Raw genomic sequence first — 19,602 nt, 5'->3', positions numbered from 1 at the left:
TAGCAGATAAAATACAGGACGCCCAGGTTTGAATTTCAGATGAATGAATGATTTTTTAATATACGTATGTCCCAAATATTTCATGGGATATATGTGTGCTTAAAAAAAAAAATTTTTTTTTAATCCGAAATTCAATTTTAACTGGCCGTTCTGTATTTTTATTTGCTAAATCTGGGAAGCAGAGGTTGGCCTAGAGCATTTGGGGCAGCCCCCGCAAGAGGTGAGGCCGCTCGGGAGCCAAGAACCGGCTTGGGGATCCTGCACCGGGCCCCAGCAGCTTCTCCCGCCTGAGGGCTGCACTTCGGGGGGACCGTGGGAAAGTCCCTTCCCGGAGGAAGGAGAGTCTTGGCCTGGCTTCATTCTCGCTCGCCTCGAGCTTCAGTCGCCACCCGCGGGTTCTCCCCAGCCCGACGGCCCGCCCACCCGTCCGCCCACGGGCCCTCGCGGCTCCCCGCATCTCCCCACCGCTCTTGGCAAGCCCCCGCGGTTCGCGGCCTGAGGGCGGCGCGGCGCGAAGTGCGCAAGCGCGGCGGGCCGGTGGGCGGGGCGGGCGCGCGCGGGCGGGAAGAACGCCGAGCGACCGGGCGTGGGCGCCGGCGGAGGTCGACGTCCGGGCGGGCAGCAGGCCGTGGGCGTCGCTGCTGCTGCCTCCGCGTCATGGAGTGCACTGCCGTGGCAGTCTGCGAGGTGATGCCGGGGAGGGAGAGAAAACGGAGGCGGACACTCTGGGAAGGGTTTTGTGAGGGGACCGCGAAGTTTGGGCCGAGGGGTCAGGCGGTGCCTGAGGTGGGAATGAGGTGCTTCGGTGAAAGCCCGCCGGCCCCACACGGGGCTGTGAGGAGCAGATGAGGGGGCGCTTGGGCAGTGTGGAACCATTCCCTCAGTTGGGGGAACACCCCACCTGGCAGCCCAGAAAACCGAGGCCCCGGAGGCTCAAGTGTTTGCCAGGCGTTAGCGGACCAGGTTAGGGCCCGGAGACTGGCCGGGGGAGGGGGGGGTCCTCGCGGGCCGAGGGGGCGCGCAGGGAGGACGAATGGGCAGCCCCGGGCGGAAGGCGAGACCAGTGCGGGCGAAGTGGGCGTGAGGGAGAGTCGTGTGCAGCCGGCCGGTCGGCCACGGTGTGGGGCGCATTCCTGGGTCGGGCCCCCGAGCAGTCGGGTGGTGGATGGTTGCGGTGCAGAGGCCTCCCTGAGCTCCGACCACCCCGCGGCACGGAGAACCTTCGTGCCCTGGAGGGTGGGGCGGATCGCCCGGCGCCGCCACGCCACGTGGGTTCAGCCGTGGCAGCACCCTCACAGCCGCCCCCTGATCGAATTCTTCGCCACTGGTTTTGTAAGGGGGACTAGACAGAACAGAACCACAGGCCAGACGGGGTTGACCTGACGGTCCTCTTGCCTCCTTCATTATCCTCAAAGTTGGGAGGATTCGATTTTACAGACGACAGACGCTAGGCTAGAACCCAGAACTTCTCACTCCAAGCCAGTCTTCTTTTCCCAACTGCTCTCTCACGGATAAAGACACTGCTGGAAAGTCTTAACAGAGGGGAGCACACTGCGTCAGAGGATGTGCGAAGGAAAGTGTTAAATTGTAGGAACGCCTGGAAACCATTTTTATAAACTCTCGTACACATTAGGATCATCATTCCCAAGTTCTCTTACTGAGATGAGATCTCTTTGCCTTTAAGAAAAGGGGTAGTAATTTTCCCTGTGGTACCTTAGTGTGGAAGTGAGAGTGTACTTTCGTAAATAATGGAATTAAATACAGTATATTTTAAATTTGTCTCATCAAGATTGAATGTTTTATCTAGACATCTTGGAACCTTAAAACTTAAAATATTGTGTGCAGTCTTCACTGCAGATGAACTTACTCGAAATAAAAGCTAATGTCTGTTAAGCATTTACTATTTTCAGGGCACTGTGTTAATAAGCACTTTGCTCTTATTTTGTTTACATTTCACAGCAGCCATAACTGGTGGTTTTGTCCTCATTTTGGTAAATGAGGAAGCTTAGGTAGAGAGGAGTTAAATAACTTGCCCAAGATCACATGGCACATCAGAGATCCAACCCAGGCATCTGCCTCCAAAGCCAGTGCTCTTAACTATATTCTGATCCTCAGAAATGATGATTTAATGAAAGGTAAAGATGATTCATAGCCAGATGCCAGTCTTATTCATAATCTTCCTATTGGTTTTTACTTCGGGAGAAAAAAAGAAACCGGAAAAACAACTCCCACTTAATTTTTCCAAATTATTATTTCCAGATGAACTTACCCTTTGAATAAAGCAATTTATTGTCTCCATTTCCTGTCTTGTTGGGCATTGTGTTAATTTCCCATGTCTCCTTTCTTATGTCACTTTTCTGGTTATTTCTTCTGTGTAGACACAATGCTTTGTTCTGAACAAAATATAAATCTGACATTTTGCAAGCAAGAATATTATTTTTTAGAAATTAGGATTGTAGGGCGCCTGGGTGGCTCAGTTGGTTAAGCGACTGCCTTCGGCTCAGGTCATGATCCTGGAGTCCCGGGATCGAGTCCCACATCGGGCTCCCTGCTCGGCGGGGAGTCTGCTTCTCCCTCCGACCCTAACCCCTCTCATGTGCTCTCTCTCTCATTCTCTCTCTCTCAAATAAAAAAAATAATAAATAAAAAAAAATTAGGATTGTAAACTATCATCTAAATTTGATATTGCCATGATTTCTAAAGATTTGTTTTCTTTGAATTGTGCCCTTTTCAGATTTTGAAATATTTAATAATTCACTGGAAGTGTGAAACAGCAGGAACATCAAAGGGAGCATTGCTAGAAGGACAGCTAGTGATTTCCATGGAAGCATTAAATTCTAAGCATCAGGCAAATACTCTTCATTGTGTAACAACTAGTAAGTAGAGGAACAAATATTGATTTTCTGTCTTTGTTTTGTTATGATTTGTTATAGTTAATTTAAAAATTTAAGTTAGTCGTAATCTTTTATCATGTTATCACTCCGGGGTTATTCCATAGTTAAAAAAATTAAATAATTATGCAATAAAGTATCTGGTGATAGATTTACAAATGTGTTCTACAGGAAAGGTGAATACAATGACATCAGAGGATTATTTATTTTACTGGCTTAAGAATTCTCAGAAACAATCTCCTTCTTGCTCTTGGTTTTAACCTCCTTTTTCACAGCAGAATTATATTACATTGAATTTTATCTCCTTTTCCATGTCCAGCCTTTGATAGTTGGAAGAGAGCCAAAAAATAAAGGAAAAGGAAAAGAAAAAAATGATAAATGGTGCAAACTTTCATAATTCTAACTTGCAGTTAGTTTGAAAATAAACCTTTTCCATTTGGCTTTTATTCTCTCATTGTTTCTGCCTACACTCTTGAGGGAAAGCTGATGCATTGAGTGTCCCTGGAAGAACGAACTCTTTTTTTTTTTTTTTAAAGATTCCATTTATTTATTTAGGAGAGTGAGACCGAGATAGTGAGAGAGAGCATGGGTAGGGAGTAGAGGGAGAAGCAGGCTCCCCGCTAAGCGGGGAGCCTGATGCGGGGCTTGATCCCAGGACCCCACGATCATGGCCTGAGCCAAAGGCAGAGGCTTAACCAACTGAGCCACCCAGGCGCCCTAACAGCTAACTTTCTTGAACTTTTGAAGTGATAACTTTTTTGTTTGGTTGTGTGTGTGTGATAGAGAAGAGAGTGTGTATGTGTGTGTCTGTAGGTTTACTGAAGGATACTTTGGGATGAAGTTGTTCTGTCAGCCTTACAGGAGTCATCCTGCGTCCCAGCTGAGACTGAATAGTACTTTAGGCTCTACAAGACATTGTGTCACTGAACTGGAAAGCCATGTCTTCTCTTTGGGTACCTAGCATTAAACATCCTTGAGAGAGATATGACAGGTTGGTTTGCTGTTACCGTGCGTGAACTCCATTCTGACTGGACAGAGTTCCCACAGTTCATAAGAGAGTTTTGGTTAGCTAGATGGCTAGGGTGATGCTGGTCTGTATATGGTTGTGTTAGTTTATGCATTGATTCTAATCCAATAAACTGGCCAAGGTAGCAGGATGCATTTCACTCAAAGCGGAGGACTTGAGCCATAGTAGCTTTTAGCAAAAAACCCAATTCCATAGGCATTTTGAACCTAATGGATTTGTTCAGCCCATATGAAATATAGGGGCCTTTCTCTTCTCTTTATTGTTTTTATTGTCTCTGATCTTCATGTAATAATTTTCATAATTTTTTGGTAGAAGGAAGGTTGATACATGTTTATCATAAAACATTCGAACATTACAGACATATATTTATGGAAAGTGAGACTTTCTAGTCATTTCATCCCTTGAGATAATTGTTAATTAACGTTCAAAAGTGTTCTGCCAGACTTTTCTATGTGTAAATTCATAGCCTCTCACCAGGTAGAGAAAAAGCCAGATTGCGAGTGTTCTGGGATGGAGGGGTAAGAGAGATAGCTCAGCATTCAGTCTTTATGTTCATTCAGGCCAATTATTTTTAATACAACTTTGGCCCTCAACTCAAAAACCCATGCTTCTTCCTTTTCAAAGAATAACCCTTCCCCCACCCCCTGCCAAGGTTAGGAAGGGTCAGTCCCTAGAATGCTGAGTGGAGGAAAGAATCTAAAGACCCGACTACTTTTTTTTTTTTTTAAGATTTTATTTATTTATTTGACAAAGAGAGACAGTGAGTGAGGGAACACAAGCAGGGGGAGTGTGAGAGGGAGAAGCAGGGTTCCTGCTGAGCAGGGAGCCTGATGTGGGGCTCGATCCCAGGTCCCTGGGATCATGACCCGAGCCAAAGGCAGACGCTTTAACGACTGAGCCACTCAGGCGCCCCTACCCGACTACTTCTTAAATTCATTTTTCCAACTAACTCTCCTTATTTTAGCTCCCACCCCACCTCTAATTCCAAAAGTTCCTGATTCTACCATTCCTGAGTCTTTGGGGGATTTTGTTGCATCATTTGGATTGTTTCTTGGCCTTTCCCTTTTCTGGATTATAATTCAGTTTCTAAGGTCCCCTGAATCCAACCTACTAGTCCTTCTGCTTTTCAGTTTCTAGAATTTTACTATCATCATCTTTGTCTCTAATCTGTCCTTATGGGTTTATTCCTTTAAAAAATACCCCTTCTATTGTTTTATTGCAATTTCAGGAGGTAATAAAAATAATGGGTATGTTCAGTCTGCCATCTTTTTTTTTTTTAAAGATTTATTTATTTTAGAGACAGGAGTTAGAGCGAGAGCTAGTGGGGGAAGGGCAGAGAGAGAGAGAGAGAGAGAAAGAATCTGAAGCAGGCTCCACGCCTAGCCCGGAGCCCCAAACAGGGCTCAATCTCATGACCCTGATCAGGATCATGACCTGAGCTGAAACCAAGAGTCTGATGCCTAACGAACTACACCACTCAGGTGCCCCTCAGTCTGCCATCTTTACTTGAAAGTATGAAGTGATGTGGTTGGTCTGAAATCTCTGATGATGAAAAACAATGTATTAGTTATCTAGGGCTGCTATAACAAAGTACCACAAACGTAAATTTATTCCCTCACAGGTATGGAGGCCAGAAGTCCAAAATCAAGGTCTAAGTAGGGTTGGTTCCTTCTGGAGACTCTGAGGGAGGAATCTATTCCATGCCTCTCTCTTTGCCTCTAGTAGTTGCCAGCAAGCTCTTGGTGTTGGTTTGTAGGCATATCACTCCAATCTCTGCCTCTGCCTTCATGGGATAGTCTCCCTCTGTGTTTATCTGTGTCTGTGTCTTCATGTAGCCTTTTTTTTTTTTTTAAAAGATTTTATTTATTTGACAGAGAGAGATGCAGCGAGAGAGGGAACACAAGCAGGGGGAGTGGGAGAGGGAGAAGCAGGCTTCCTGCTGAGCAGGAAGCCCGATATGGGGCTCAAACCCAGGACCCTGGGATCATAACCTGAGCCGAAGGCAGACGCTTAACAACTGAGCCACCCAGGCGCCCCCCCTCCTTTTTTTTTTTTAAATATCATCTTCTGTTCTTTAGAGGGAATTTTGGGGAATGCTGTTGCTTTAAAAATAATGTTTTACAATAAGTCTCTACTGTTATCTTTGTGTTTGAAGGATAGCACTTTATTACTTTAGTACAGAGACATTAGAAGTATAGCTAAAAATTGGGGGCTGGAAGAGGTGTGGAGCAGGCAGGATAATTGCTGAGTATGTTCACCAAAAGTGACCCATTTTCAACAATTGTTTTGTTTTTTTAAAGATTTTTTTCATTTATTTGACAGAGAGAGAGATAGTGAGAGCAGGAACAGAAGCAGAGGGAGTGGGAGAGGGAGAAGCAGGCTTCCCGCTGAGCAGGGAGCCCAATGCGGGGCTTGATCCCAGGACCCTGGGATCATGACCCGAGCCAAAGGCAGATGCCTAATGATTGAGCCACCCAGGCGCCCCTCAACAATTGTTGATATGGTACTTGTTAAAATTAAAAAAGGATGTATGAGGAAACAGTGTGACATACACAATTGAGAAACATCATGGACACACTGTGAGATATATAGGTTGTATTTTTTTTCTTATTAATGTTCAATTCCTCACTAATCACTAGTGTAGGCCTGCTACCACCTGCCATCCCTGTCCCAGTGACCCACTCTCCTTAAGTTAGAACCAGTGTATGCCTGTGAGGAATGTTAAGAAAAAGATGATTGTCTTTTTTTTAAGACTTTATTTATTTATTTGACAGAGCACAAACATGGGGAGCGGCAGAGGGAGAGGGAGAAGCAAGCTCATGTGGGGCTGCATCCCAGGATCCTGGGATCATGACCTGAGCTGAAGGCAGACACTTAACTGACTGAACCACCCAGTCACCCAAGATGATTGTCTTTTATTGAATATTCTGTGTTACTTGGGCTCAGGCCTTTTGAAATACCATTTGTCTAGAATCATTCAAAATCTGGAAATGTAAAGCCCTGCTCTCATTGCATTTCAGTAGAACTTTTTGTGATGATAGAAATGTTCTCTATCTGTGCTGTTCAGTACAGTAGCCGTTACCCACACTTGGCTAATGACCACTTGAAATATGGTTAGTGTGACTGAGGAGTCTTATTTTTAATTTAATTTAATTTAGCTAAATTTAAATTTAAATAGCCACATGTATCTAGTGGCTACTGTATTTGGACAGCACACATTTAGAGAATGGTGTTGCCTCTCACTGTAGTTCAGTTATTCTCAACCTTTTCCCCCTGCCTGAGGAATACACATTTCTAGAGAGAGAGAGACACATTTTCACTGGTTCCTATGGCAGTGATTCTTAGATTCTTAACTGTGGGTTAACCCTCTGGGGGAGAGATGTTCAATTTAGAAAAAGTCTCCAGGTGGTTCTGATCTTTTTTCCCTCTTAGGTGCCTGCTTCCTTCCTCACCGTCTTTCCCTGAAGAATCATTGCTCTAGGGGCACCTGGCTGGCTCAGTTGAGCATGTGACTCTTGATCTCAGGGTTGTGAGTTTGAGCCCCACGTTGGGGGTAGAGTTTACTTAAAAAAATTTTTAAGAAAAATATTGTTGGTCTAAATGTTCTGATGTTCAGAGTTAGAACTCTAGATATGAAGAATTCTTACCTGATAGTCTAATATTTTCTACTAGAGAGTAAATTGTTTAAAAGAAGGGCCAAAATTTTTAATTGAATCTTATACTGGAATATGGGTTATTGGCATAATATATTCTGATTACTTGCTACAGTTTGCAGTCTTCCTATAATCCTTTTCTCTCAGGAATAGTAATACCTAAAGAAGTAGTCCTGGTATTGGATGTAGGTGAAAAGACTTGCCATTTAGTTCTCATCTCCAAGAAGTTATCTGCTGCCAGAGAGTTGTTGTAGGCTCATAATGCTTCTTTGATGCCTCCATTTTTAGTAAACTCATTACAGAGTGGTCACCTTTTTTATGTTTTGTATCTATAAATAGTGTTTTTAGGCTTCCATTAGATTCTTTAGATAAAATCTGTTTAATTGTTTGTGATATTTCTTTGTGTTCTGTTTCTTACAGTTGCTTCTGCAGGAAGCATTTATGGTGGTTTGGTTCTCAAGAAGTTCCTAAAAGGTAAAGAAAGAATTACTCTACTTTCATGAGATTAAGTCTCTTCCTGGCAGTGAATTTGGTATTTTCTAAAACAGACAAACTGAATGATAGTGTTGCCAGATTTAGCAAATAAAAATATAGGATGCCCACTTAAATTTTAATTTCAGATAAACAATGAGTAATATTGTAGTGTAAGTATGTTCCATGCAGTATTTTGTCCTGTATTTTATCTGGCAATCCTACTGAAAGACGATCTATAAAATTGTATAGATACAGGAATGAACAAGATACCTAGGTCTCTATAGTGTCTCTGAATACTCTCTGTACAACCTCAGGCAAAATATCCCAGATATAAAATAAAATTATTGGTAAAGTATTTGTTTCCATCTGCCTCAAAGAAATAACGTGTGGAGAAGGCTTTACTGTAAATTGTTTTGGCTAGTATTAATATTGTACTCCACATGCCAAAGTTGGTATGGTTTAGGAGCTTTTGTTGACCTTGGTTTTAATTCTTCTTTCCTTTGACTTGAGAATAACCTTAAGCAAAAGGACATACATTATTTTAAGGAGATGAAAATGATCTAGAAGTGTTGTGCTTTCATATTTATCTTCTATAGTTGTGTGGTTTGTAAATTATCGAATGGCCCTGTCTTTTCCTAATGTGTGGTTAATTTACAGATTTTACAAAATATTTTTTAAAAGAAACCTTCTCCAACTAAATTTAAAATATAAGTAGATTGTGTTTTTTTAAAACTGTACATTTGTCATTAAGAAAATGTGCTGTGTGTTAAATATGGAAACAATAAAAAAACTACATTAGAGCAGTGTAATATTATAAATGTTTATGAAATGTATTACCATTGGACTATTTATTTATTTATTTATTTTACCATTGAACTTTAAAAAATGGCAGTGTTCCTTGTGCTTTTTAAAAGGCAATCAATTAAAAATTTTATTTAGATCCACATTTCCAGTAATCCAATTACTGCATAAACCAAAGTACCTTCCTTTATCTTGGTCATATAAAAGAAAAAGAAGAAACTATTTTTGCAACTCACAAGATGAGTGACCCTAGGGACATAAACATGTAGGAAATAATTTTCCCTTTTGGAACTTTTTTTTTTTTTAAAGATTTTTTATTTATTTATTTGAGAGAGAGAGAGCACATGAGAGGGGGGAGGGTCAGAGGGAGAAGCAGACTCCCTGCTGAGCAGGGAGCCCGATGCGGGACTCGATCCAGGGACTCCAGGATCATGACCTGAGCCGAAGGGAGTAGCTTAACCAACTGAGCCACCCAGGCGCCTTGGAACTTCTTTTTTGAAGTAATTTTAATTTTTTAATTATTATTTGTTTAAGTTTTTATTTAAATTCCAGTTAACATACAGTGTAATATTAGTTTCAGGTGTACAATTTAATGATTCAGCACTCACATATAACACTCAGTGCTCATTGCACTAAGTGCATTCTTTTTTTTTTTTTTAAAGATTTTATTTATTTATTTGAGATAGAGAGAGAGCACAAATGGAGGGCAGAGGGAGAGGGAGAAGCAGGCTCCTCGATCCCAGGACCCTGGGACCATGATCTGAGCCAAAGGCAGATGCTTAACCAGCTGAGCCACCCAGGTGCCCCCCACCAAGTGTACTCTTTAAGCCCTATCACCTATTTTACCCATCCCCACCACCCACCTCCCCTCTGGTAGCCATCAGTGTGTTCTCTTCTTGTTCTCTTCAGTCTGTTTCTTGGTTTGCCTCACTCTCTTTTTTCCCCTATGCTCATTTGTTTTGTTTCTTAAATTCTGTATATGAGTGAAATCATATGGTGTTTCTCTGACTTGTTTTGCTTAGCATAATACTCTCTAGTTCCATCCACATTGTTGCAAATGGCAAGATTTCATTCTTTTTTATGACTGAGTGATACTCCTATATATATATATATATACACACACACACACACACACACACACTTCTGTAGCCATTCATCAGTCAGTGGACATTTGGGCTGTTTCCATAATTTGGCTATTGTAGATAATGCTGCTATAAACACTGGGGTGCATGTATCCCTTTGAAATTAGTATTTTTGTATCCTTTGGCTAAATACCTAGTAGTGCAGTGGTTGGATCATATGGTAGTTCTATTTTTAACTTTTTGAGGAACCTCCATACTGTTTTCCAGAGTGGCTGTACCAGTTTGCTGAACTAATTTTTAGTTTAAGCATGGGGATTTAAAAGTGTTTGCTTGCTAAATTAAGGGTCATCAGGTATATTTCCCTTTGCCTTTGAAATTGTCTTGGCCCTCTGAATCTACTCTCTAGTAGTCTGTATCCTGGATTTTTTTTTTAAAGATTTATTTATTCATTTGAGAGAAGGTAAGGGAGGAGAAGAGGGAGAGGGAGAGGTGGGCTCTGCACTGCCCAACACAGGGCTAGATCTCAGGACCCCGAGATCATGACCTGAGCTGAAACCGAGGGTCAGACCCTTAACCGACTGAGCCACCCAGGTGCCCTTGTGTCCTAGATTCTTAATGGACCTCAGCTTTTTGCTCTGTGATCCTAATCTTTTTTTAAAAGATTTTATTTATTTGAGAGAGAGAGAGTGCGCACGAGCCAGGATGTGGGGAGGGGCAGAGGGAGAGGGACAAGCAGACTCCACCAAGCAGGGAGCCTGATGCGGGCTCAATCCCAGGACCTTGGGACCATGACCTGAGCCAAAGGCAGACACTTAACTGACTGAGCCACCCAGGCCCCCGATCTTAGGTCCTTCTTGGTGTGCACACATTTGAAAGCAGTAATTGTGGAGGAAAAGTAATAGCTCCATAACAAATACTCTGTGGGAGCTTGGTTAGAATGTTCTTCCTGTGGTAATCATCATGATGATTTATTGAGCATTAACTATACACTGAGGCTTGTGCTTGACATGGAGGGGTTACAGAGATGATCAAGACAGATTTGGTTTCTCCCCTTATGCATATACCTAAGATATTTTAATCACTTAATTCTACTGCCTCCCAAAGCCTATGTCTAGAAGAAAGGGAGAATCAGTTTATTGTCCTGGAGAGTTTGCTCTGATTCTAAGACTTTTGGGAAACCTGAGTCCAGCTTTAAGAATGATGAGTTGACTGCCTCAAAACCATCTAGTCTATTTATCAATCTTTAGTCCTCTTCTTTTTTGAATTCTGCCCTTTGGATGGTCAAAGAATGGAAAGGTCATTCCTAATGCCACTGCTTTAGTTAATATGTGTAAAAGTGCTTTCAAAGAAGTGAAAATCCACATAAATAACAGGGAGTATGTTATTAGCACTAAGGAGGAGATAGGAATATTTCCTGAAACATAAACCTATACTTACCATGCCTGTGCAGTCAGTGGTCAGATCGTACATAATACAATTTCTTCAATTAATATTTGTGAAAATGCTTTGAAAAAGGTAAAAACCTATACAGGTACAATGGAATGGTTTTATTATCACTGTTAATACCTGGAGAGAATGTATTGAATTGAATTTAGGTTATGGCATAACCACCTGTTATGCTAATACAAAATTTAGACAGTTTGTGTCATGATAGCTTAGTTTGGTTTTTTTTAAAGATTTTATTTATTTATTCGACAGAGAGAGAGAACACAAGCAGGGGGAGTGGGAGAGGGAGAAGCAGGCTTCCCACTGAGCAGGGAGCCCTATGCGGGGCTCGATCCCAGGACTCTGGGATCATGGCCTGAGCCGAAGACAGCTGCTAATGACTGAGCCACCCAGGCACCCTGGTAACTTAGTTTTAATTTAATTATTTTAAAAGCTCACAGCAATTTTATGCATATTTATCTCTTTTTATATCCTTGTGATAAGGTGCAGGTGGCTAACTTTTTGTACAAAGAAGAAGTACTGCATATCAAGTACACAATAAAAATTGAGTCATTTAGGGGTGCCTGGGTGGCTCAGTTGGTTAAGCATCTGCCTTCAGCTCGGGTCGTGATCCCAGGGTCCTGGGATCAAACCCCACATCAGGCTCCCTGCTCAGCGGGGAGCCTGCTTCTCCCTCTCCCTCTGCCTGCCTGTCTGCCTACTTGTGATCTCTCTCTCTCTGTGTCAAATAAATAAATAAAATCTTTAAAAAAAAATTGAGTCATTTGATCATAGTCAATCACATTTAGTAGCCAACTTCAGCCTGTCTACTTTCCAGGCTCATAATACTATCCTCCAGTCACTAATGCTATTTATTTTTATTAATTAGTAACAAAATGACTCACTGAAACTCACAAAGGAAATTGTCCAAGTTTAAGATTTAAATCCCTTAGCTCCCTGGTTTATGCACCATTAATTATGCCTTTATTACTATCGTTATTTATTTAGCATTCCGGTAACATTATTAACAAACTGCTTTAAATTGGTCCATTCACAAATCTTTACACTGTTTAATTAGCTTCATTAGGAAGTCTCTGGTGGCTGATTCATTAACCATCAGATTTCCAGATGTTAAAAAAAATTACTTATCTATACAAAATTAATAGTATGCCTCTGAATTCGCTTTAACTATGTTGTTCTCTTCGTTGCTTGGTTGATATCTCTCAGTGCCTAAAATAAGGTCTGATCTCTCTTTGGAGAACTGTGCTGTTGTCGAGCCATCCAGCTTCGATTTTCTTTACTTTTCAGTCTATTCTATCAAGATTGTATCAAGGTACTTTTTCTCTGGATCTGGAATACTTCAGATCAATTTGTATACAAACAGGCTCTTATTTTTGAGTGTTTTATTTTTGTTGGATTAAGAAATAGTGACCAAGGTAATCTCCCCATTTTACTTCTTTTCTAATGGTTTATGTTCTCTTTCTTGCTCACTTTCTTCTCTGGTTCCTAACTGTTCTTTTATCCAAAAAAACCTTTAATTGAACATCTACTTGCCACAGGAAGTCATAGGGAGAGGTAGCTCTGTAAATAAAATATAATCTGATAAGTACTGTAATGGAGGTATGTATATTCAAGGTGCTTCTTTGACCTAGAGGGTAGTCCTTAAAGTTCAGTTACCAATATGCCTTTCTTCCATTCATTATTCTGTATTATTATTTTTTTAAAGATGTTATTTATTTATTTATTTGAGAGAGTGAGAATGAGAGAGAGAGCGAGCACACAAGAAGGGGGGGAGGGTCAGAGGGAGAAGCAGACTCCCTGCCGAGCACGGAGCCTGATGCAGGACTCGATCCCGGGACTCCAGGATCATGACCTGAGCCAAAGGCAGTCACTTAACCAACTGAGCCACCCAGGTGCCCCGTCTGTATTATTATTCTATATTTACTTAAGATAGCTTTTCTACTTTTAAAGTTTTAATATCATTTCTATGCTGATGAGACTTATTTTTTTCCTCTCTATCACTAACACGTTTCCAGCTTTGATTGTCAATTAAACTATTCCATTTAAAGGTTCCGTGGAAATATATGTGCAACATATCTAAAATGGGTTTCATTTTCTTGCAACTAACCTGCTCTGTAACGTCTCCATTTCTTTCAATGATACAAACATTCATAATTTTCCAGGCTTATGAATTTTGAGTTTTTTTTGGCATCCTCTCTTTTCTCCATTATCTAATCTAATTGAATTTTTGTTAATTCTCCTTTTATTATGTAGAATTATTGTTTATTCAGTTATAAATGAATTTAAATACATCTTTAAGTTCCTAACTTAATGACTCCCAGTTGCTTATTAGAATAAGACACCTCAGACCAGATGTGAGGTCTTTTGTCAATCAGAATACCTTCTGTACTTTGAAGGATGATGTCCATTAATATAAATTCTTATGTGTTTAAAAATTCTCATTACTTCATATTAATATATGTACTATTATTCTGCATGATATGCTTATCCATTTATATAGAAATTCATTTTATATCCATTTATATATCTACTTATCCATTTATGTAGAACTGTTTCTATCATAAATATTTGGCAAAATGTGATGGTTTTAGTTTGTCCTTCTTGTCCAGATCTAGAAGCTACTACCTATTATGTCCTTACTCTGGTGAATAAAAGAAAAAAAAAGAAAAGGTAGAAGAGAGTGATAAGATGAGGGAATATGAAAAAGGCCATGTTTATAGGTCCCTGTTTTGCTGTTTCTTTCTTGTTTCTTCCATTCATATTATTGTGATTTCTTTTTTATCTTTTTATTTTTTTTTAAAGATTTTATTTATTTATTTGACAGAGATAGAGAGAGAGAGTACAAGCAGGCAGAGAGGCAGGCAGAGGGAGAGGGAGAAGCAGGCTCTCCGCTGAGCAAGGAGCCTGATGCGGGGCTCGATCCCAGGGGATCACGACCTGAGCCAAAGGCAGCCACCTAACTGACTGAGCTACCCAGGTGCCCCTCTTCTTTATCTTTTTAATTACCACCTCCTCATTCCCATGTTTATTGACATAATTTAACTCTTTTGTAAAATACAGTTTAACCAGTCATGTTCAAGTGTTTTTCCCAAGTCAAAAAATTTACAGCCCTTTTTTTTTCCTTCAGAAGACCAGATAAGAATAGTAGCCCTTGAAAGTAGGGAAGACAGCTGTGCTATTGTTGTATGGTTATGATTACGATAGTCTAGTTTTTGTCTCTTTGTACTCTACCGCTTAACGACTGAGCCACCCAGGCGCCCCAAGACTAAGTATTCATCTAACACTTTTTCCCCAGGAGCTCATTTTGTAGACATGATCTTATTCATTCTCCAGAGATAGGTCAGACTTACGTGTTATCACGATTTCTCTTTCCAAGATGAGGAAACTGAGCTTTACCTCAGCCTCATATATTAAATTTAGAAGTAAGGGAAGAATTTGTGGGCTCCTAGGTCATTGTTGAGTCCACATTTAATCCTCAAACTTCGATATGTCCTAAACAGTCTCTTGCTGCTAAATTTGCATAACACGTGGCAAGATTTTATAAAGAGAAGATTGATTGAAGATCAAGAGAAGTTAAGATAAATGAATTTGTTAGGATGCCTGGCTAGCTCCGTCTGTGGAACATGCGACTCGATCTCAGGGATGTGAGTTTGAGCCCCATGTTGGGTGTAGAGGTTACTTAAAAAAATAAAATAAAATCTTCAAAAAAATGAATTTGTTTTCTTTTGCTTCCAAAATATTTCTTTACTCTTTTCCCTGTTAAATGTATCTAATCATACTTCACTATTGAGAATATGTTCAAGATTTGATGTGAAGGGAAAGGAAATGGAAAGGACATGAACATTGACATGTTTCTCTTCCTTTTGAGGTTGGGTAGGTAGAGGAAGAAGAAAAGGAGAGCTCTTAACATCAGAGATCCTGGAAGTTGGCTCATCCTGCAGGCAAGTGGCTTTTATTCGGTAGTTAGTGGGAGCTAGCCTGCATTGTACCTGCTTTGACTTAAAATCCTTGAACTGTTGTTATCCCTCATTGTGTAATCAACTAGGCACTTACTGCTCCAACTCTGGCCTCTTGGATTATCATATCCCTTTCATTTCCATAGCAGACAATGTTAGCAGCCTATGGCAGTGATTTGGCTGGTATGGGAAGAAAGGACATTTTGAATATTATTTCCTGAGTAGACTTTATGGTTACCCACTTAGCACATTTTAAAAAGTCATATGACACTATATATAACAGTTAACTCAAAATGGATTAAAAACCTAGATATAAGAGCTAAAACTATAAAACTCTTACAAGAAAATGTAGGTGTAAATCTTCGTAGATAGGACACTTAAAGCACAAATAACCAAAGGAAAAATAGATAAATTGGACTTCAGCAATATTAAAAACTTTTGTATTTCAAAGAACACTATGAAGAAAGTGAAAAGACAGTAATTATGTGATGTGATGGAAGTGTTAGCTCAGGCTAAGGTAGTAATCATTTTGGGACATATAAGTATCAGATTTACAGGTTGTACATCTTAACCTTACACACTGTTATATATCAATTGTACCTCAATACAACTGGGGAAAAAAAACTTTAAAAAAAGAGAGAAAAGACAACCTACAGAATGGGAGAAAATATTTTCAAATCATGTATCTGATAGGATTTTTTTTTTAATTAAAGATTTTATTTATTTATTTGACAGAGACACAGTGAGAGAGGGAACACAAGCAGAGGGAGTGGGAGAGGGAGAAGCAGGCTCCCCGCCGAGCAGGGAGCCCGATGTGGGGCTCGATCCCAGGACCCTGGGATCATGACCTGAGCCGAAGGCAGGCGCTTAACGACTGAGCCACCCCGGCGCCCAAATCATGTATCTGATAGGATTCTAATATCCAGAGTACAAAACAACTTTTACAACTCAACAATAAAAAGACAACTAATTTAAAAATAGGCAAAGGATCTGAATAGATGTATGTGATGAATTGAATGTTTGTGTCCTCCCAAAATTCTTATGTCGAAGCCCTAATCCCCAGGGCAAGGGTATTTGGAAATGAGGCCTTTGGGAAGTAATCAGGGTTAGATTAGGTCATGAAGGTGGGGCTTTTATGATGGAATTAGTGGTTTTATAAGAAGAGGAAGAAAGAAAAATCTCTCTCCCAAGTGCACCTACCCAGGAAAAGCTATGTGAGGACACAGTGAGAAGGAAGCTGTCTGCAAGCATGAAGAGAGCTCTCACTGGGAACTGAATTACTGGCACCCTGATACTGGACTTCTCAGCCTTCAAATCTGTATGAAGTAAATTTCCATTGTTTAAGCCACCCAGTCTGTGGTATTTTGTTATGGCAGCCTGAGTAGATGAAGACAACATTTATCTATATAAATGGCCAATAAACCCATGAAAAGATGTTCAACATCATAGTTTTTAGGAAAATGCAAACCAAAACCATAATGAGGGGCTCCTGGGTGGCTCAGTCGGTTGAGCATCTGCCTTCGGCTTGGGTCATGATCCAGGGGTCCTGGGATCGAGCCCCGCATCGGGCTCCCTGCTCAAGTGGGGAGCCTGCTTCTCCCTCTCACTCTGTTCTCTCTCAAATAAATAAATAAAATTAAAAAACCATAATGAGATACCACTTGATACCCACTAGTATGACTGTAATAAAAAAATAAGAAGTGTTGGCAAGGATATAAAGAAATTGGGACACTCATACTTTGCTGGTAGGAATGTAAAGTGGTGCAGCCACTTTGGAAAAACAGTTCGGAAGTTCCTCAAATAGTTAAACATAGAGTTATCTTCACTCAACAATGTCCACACGAAATCTCATGCACTAATATTTATGGCAGCATTATTCATAATATCCCCAAACGGAAAACAACACAAATGTCCATCAGTTAATGGGGAGATGTGCTCTATCCACACAATGGAGTAGTATTCAGCCATTAAAAGGAATGAAGTCTTGGTATATGTTACAACATGGATGAAAACTGGAAATATTATGCTAAGTGAAAGAAGCTGGATACAGAAGGCTGCACATTGTATGATTCCATTTATATGAAATGTCTACAATAGGCAAGTCCATAGAGACACATCCAAAGGAGATTAGAGGGAGGAGGGAGGAATGGGGAGTTGGTATTAATGGGTATGAGTTTTCTTCTTGGAGTAATAAAAATGTTCTGGAATTAGATAGTAGTGATGGTTGTATAACCTTGTGAATATAGTAAAAGTCACTTAGAATAGTGAAATTTATGGTGTGAATTATATATCAGGTTTAAAATAATTCCCCCCCCCCACCGGGGTGCCTGGGTGGCTCACTTGGTTAAGCATCTGCCTTTGTCTCAGGTCATGATCTCAGGGTCCTGGGATAGAGCCCTGCATTGGACTCCCTGCTCAGTGGGGAACCTGATTCTCCCTCTCCCTCTGCCTGCCGCTCCCTCTGCTTATGCTCTCTCTGTCAAATAAAATCTTTAAAAAAATATAAATAGGGGCGCCTGGGTGGCTCAGTCGTTAAGCGTCTGCCTTTGGCTCAGGTCATGATCCCAGAGTCCTGGGATTGAGCCTCACGTCTGGCTCCCTGCTCAGCGGAGGCCTGCTTCTTCCTCTCCCACTCCCCCTGCTTGTGTTCCCTCTCTCGCTGTCTCTCTCTGTCAAAAAATAAAATCTTTAAAAATATATATATAAATAAATAAAATAATCCCCCCACCAATGTTTATAGCAGTACTATCCACGGTAGCCAAAATGTGGAAAGAACTCAGATGTCCATTGACTGATGAGTGGTTAAAGATACGGTGTCTGCACACACACACACACACACACACACGAATATTACTCAGCCATCAAAAAGAATGCAATCTTGCCATTTGCAACAACATGGATGGAACTAGACTATTATGCTAAGTGAAATAAGTTAGAGACAAATATCATATGATTTCACTCATGTCAAAACAGATGAACATAGGGGAAGGGAAGGAAAAATAAGAAAAACAGATGGAGGCAAACCATAAGAGACTCTTAACTATAGGGAGCAAAGGGTTGCTGGAGGGGAGGTGCGTGGGTGGATGGGGGTAAACAGGTGTTGGGCATTAAGGAGGGCACTTGTAATGAGCACTGGGTGTTATATGCAAGTGATGAATCACTAAATTCTACCCCTGAAACGAATACTACACTATATGTTAACTAGCTTGAATTTAAGTAAAATCTTGGAAGGAAAAAAAAAAGAAGTGGTTATATGAAATTGAAGTTTTTTGAACTCTCCTCTTTATATTGACACTGCTCTGGCCTCCCTACCCATGGTTAATTAACCACTTGGCACAGTATAATCCCCTGCTGCCTTGACTTTCTATCTTTCCTTTCTTACAGTCTTCAAGCTTGGATAATCCCCACTCTTTGCTTTTTCCATTCTTATTTCCAAGCTGGCACATGTTGCTAGTATAAATCATAACACTGGGCATTGGGCACACTACAAATTGAAGTAGAATTTCTAACTTTATTAGGATTGTTCAGTAATTATTCTTTTATTTATTCTTTTAACTTTATTATCCTTTAATATAATTCGAATAGTGTATGTTCCAACCTACCTGAACTCATCTAAACAAATTTCTTTATCTTCTGTTTTTACTGAGAAGGTTGAGATTGTCGAAGTGGTATTTCTTCAAATTCTCTTTGCAACTTAAATTTAAAATACTAAGTTGTAATGAAAATATCTGTCTCTTATTAGCTCCATGGCCTTAGACAAATCATTCTTATGGCAACTACTTCATCTGTAATATATATTTTCAGAAGTGTGACTATATGTAGAACCTAATTTGTAATTGTTTTAGTATAAAATGCTTTTATATTACAAGAAAGTGTTTTTGATTGAGTAGGTACAAGGTGTTTATTTATTTTTATTTTTTTAAAGATTTTATTTATTTACGACAGAGAGAGACACAGCGAGAGAGGGAACACAAGCAGGGGGAGAGGGAGAGGGAGAAGCAGGCTTCCCGCTGAGCAGGGAGCCCGATGCGGGGCTCCATCCCAGGACCCTGGGATCGTGACCTGAGCCGAAGGCAGACGCTTAATGACTGAGCCACCCAGGCGCCCCAAATAAATAAAATCTTTAAAAAAAAAAAAGAACACTTCCTACAAAAAGGTCACAAACTTATCTAAATGTCTATACTCAGCATTAAGATGTAAAATAAATACTGAGATGCCTGGGTGGCTCAGTTGGTTAAGCACCTGCCTTCGGCTCAGGTCATGATCCCAGGG

General features: G+C 40.6%; 1 protein-coding gene across 7 annotated transcripts in view; it reads left to right on the top strand.

The window, feature by feature from the left end:
- The first annotated feature begins 567 nt into the window (after positions 1–567).
- TOP6BL (TOP6B like initiator of meiotic double strand breaks) overlaps positions 568–19,602 on the top strand; it is a 98,198-nt gene continuing 79,163 nt past the window's right edge. For all 7 annotated transcript variants that reach the window (XM_081797712.1, XM_081797715.1, XM_081797714.1 and 4 more), the window contains exons 1-3: positions 568–687; positions 2,735–2,876; positions 7,992–8,045. In XM_081797712.1, coding sequence (XP_081653838.1) covers positions 658–687; positions 2,735–2,876; positions 7,992–8,045 — 226 coding nt within the window. In that variant the 5' untranslated portion in view covers positions 568–657. The remainder of the gene's footprint in view (positions 688–2,734; positions 2,877–7,991; positions 8,046–19,602) is intronic.

The sequence above is a fragment of the Leptonychotes weddellii genome, chromosome 11, assembly GCF_054177405.1.
Source record: "Leptonychotes weddellii isolate Sample4059 chromosome 11, ASM5417740v2, whole genome shotgun sequence".
NCBI classification, from domain to species: Eukaryota; Metazoa; Chordata; class Mammalia; order Carnivora; family Phocidae; genus Leptonychotes; species Leptonychotes weddellii.
This window is presented reverse-complemented; position numbering and strand designations above follow the sequence as displayed.